The sequence below is a fragment of the Trifolium pratense genome, linkage group LG1 (genome assembly GCF_020283565.1).
Source record: "Trifolium pratense cultivar HEN17-A07 linkage group LG1, ARS_RC_1.1, whole genome shotgun sequence".
NCBI lineage: Eukaryota > Viridiplantae > Streptophyta > Magnoliopsida > Fabales > Fabaceae > Trifolium > Trifolium pratense.
Genome location: NC_060059.1, coordinates 31,759,164 through 31,761,939, shown reverse-complemented (window position 1 = coordinate 31,761,939; position 2,776 = coordinate 31,759,164). Strand labels below are relative to the sequence as shown.

Sequence of the window (2,776 nt, the reverse complement as noted above, 5' to 3'; positions counted from 1 at the left end):
AAACATGCATATCACATACAACATGCTATACTAGATGCTATAGCATTCTTCATCACATCATGCATATTCACATATTTTACTCCCCCTTTTTAGCCAGAAATTCTGACAAATAGGAGCATAGAATAGGAGCAAAACAAAGATCCATAGAATACCAAGTAGCTGAAAGTCACAGATGTCAGAGCATAGGGAATCACATGGTACATATTACAACCCAAGAGGCCCTAAGCCTTCAAAAAACAAAATCCAGATAAAGACAGAAACAATACAGCCAAAAGAAAAAAAATGAGCAGTTCATACGGAGGGGCTTTCATCAGAGGCCATCTCCTCTTCTACAGTGTCACCACCTGCAAGATCATCATAATGAGAAACATCATGGGAAGGACCAACTCCATCCTCATTTGCCTTTGTCTGCTCAAGCTCCAAGGCTTGGATTACACCATCTATCAGCTCCTTCTTCTCACCTAGCATATTACTAACCTCCCTGAGATTAGCAATCATCTGTCTCTTGGTCATACCTACAGCTGGTGTCTTCAAAGATGCTACAGCAATGTCTGCAGCATGTTTTCCTTCCAATAATCTAAAATCCATGGTTAAAGCTGAGGGTCTAGAGACAGGCACATCAGAGTTAGTGCAGATGTCAGGATGTTGAGACAAGATAATACTACAGATCAGAGTGGGAAATGCTATAGGCATTTTTACAGCAGTAGAAGAGCCATGGAGAATTGTAGCATGAAAAATATGAGTGCCATAATCATAGCATGTACCAGTACCTACAGCATATATAAATTTTGCCAGACCTGTAGCTACACTGTTGGAATGTGTAGTGGGGACCCAGTTAGAAGCTGCAATTTTGTTGAGAAGTGCATATTTGGCAGTCAATTTTGCAGCAGGCAACTTTCCAGTCCTAGGCCAAGTCTTCATACCACCACCTGTGAGAATGCTGCAGATCTTTTTCATAGATACTTCTAACTCAGGTGAGGGATCAGTACTCCTTCCCAGACTTTGATTGATGATGGCTGGAGAGAAGTCCACACACCTTCCTCTAACAAAAACTTTCAAGTACTCAGAGCTCAGAGGATTACCACACTCAGCTGTAACATTGACCAAGAATTCTCTGGTCAATTTCTCATAACAGTTTCCAAGACCAGTCACAGTCTTCAGCAGCCCAGCCTTATTGATCAAGTCCATAACCTCTTGACATTCAAGAAAGTCTTCATGCAAGTTTCTTTCCAAAGCTAATCTTCTGTTAACCACAATTTTCCACCTTTCTGCATTTTCTACACGATGGAAGGATATATTATCAATAGGAACAGGAGGAATATCTTCCACAGTCTTCTTTTTCTTAGCAGCCTTCTGTGAGGATGCTGCAATAGGTGCTGCAGCATCATCCTCAAAGTCTGAATCACTTGAGGAGACAACTTTTCTCTTCACATTCTTCTTCTTACTGTCAGAGGGCACAGTGACCTTGCTCCACTGTTTCTTAGGCCCAATTTTAGTTTTGGTGGCCCCTAGAGGAGTGGCTATCTCCTTTCCTGTATTACTCCTCAGCCTCCTAGATATACCAGCCCTAGGAGTACTCTTGACTTGTAGGTTTTCAACATCAACTACATTTGCCTCTCTTGTATCAGGCATACTCGCAGTTTTACCCTTATCCTGAGTAATGACATCAGCAGGGGTGGTGGTTTCAGTACCCTTTTCATTAACAGGAACCACAGGAGAGTTTGGTGAATCAGGGACTACAGAGGCACTAATATCAACATGTGCTTCAGATGCTGTAGCATCATTTGCAGCATCTAGCCCAGAACCTGCATTCTCATCAACTGTCATCTCAGACACAAAATTGGCCTTAGAGTTAGCGCCAATTTCATCAACAACAACATTAGGGTTTTCCAAGGAGGTTTCCCCCAATTTCTCAGCAGACCTAGGTTTTTCTAATCCTAGGGTTTCAGTTAAATCCAATTCAGAGCTTAAATTCTTCTTACTAGAATCAGATGCTTCAACATTAACATCAACATTTGCAGTAGCAGGATTGTCGAGATACAGTTCACGCATTGTATGAACCGTTTTAAGAGTAGATTTAGATTTTGATTTCTTACCCGTTTTTGAAGCAGATGCGTCACGCGAAGTAGTTTTCTTTGGCGTTGGCTTCTTCGCTGAAATCTTCTTTCTCTTCGTTGTTTCCTCAGGAAAAATGGTAGTGAGAGGATAAGCGATGGTGATTTGTTGAGGGAGAGAATCGTATGAAGGTGATATGGTGGTTTGTGAATGAACAGTTTCGTCGTTTTTGGAAGGGGATGAAGTTTGATGACTTGACATGGTGGTTTGTATTTTTGGAGGAAGGTTTTCAATAATGGCGGTTGAGAGGAGAAGTTGAGTGGTTGTTGAAGAGAGAGAATGAAGATAGATAGTGTGATGGAGGAGATGATGAGGTTGTAGCGCGTGAAAGGGGAAGTTAAGGAAATTTTTGATTACTTCCCTTAATTTGCGTGCACCAATGAATGAAGTGAGGAGAACCACTTCAACTGCACGCCTTTTGTGCTGTAACTGCTACAAATCTTCAAATAGGCAAATACCAAGTTTGCCTCGCAATTTTTCAAATTGAACTGCATCTAGAGCTTTAGTGAATATATCAGCCAATTGTTCTTCAGTTGAGATATGCTCAAGAGTCACAATACCTTCTTCAACTAGTTCTCTAATAAAATGGTGCCTAATATCAATATGCTTCGTCCTGCTATGTTGGATAGGATTTTTTGAAATATTGATGGCACTAAGGTTG

At 41.1% G+C, this 2,776-nt stretch overlaps 1 protein-coding gene across 1 annotated transcript; it reads right to left on the bottom strand.

Annotated features, from left to right (window-relative positions):
- Window positions 1–291: 291 nt before the first annotated feature.
- Window positions 292–2,316, bottom strand: LOC123892411. Its single transcript, XM_045942200.1, has one exon. The coding sequence runs from the start codon at window positions 2,314–2,316 to the stop codon at window positions 292–294; it is 2,025 nt and encodes a 674-aa protein (XP_045798156.1).
- Window positions 2,317–2,776: the final 460 nt, after the last annotated feature.

Coding starts and splice junctions, on each gene's coding strand:
- LOC123892411 (XM_045942200.1), bottom strand. CDS start 2,316: ATGTCAAGTCATCAAACTTCATCCCCTTCCAAAAACGACGAAACTGTT.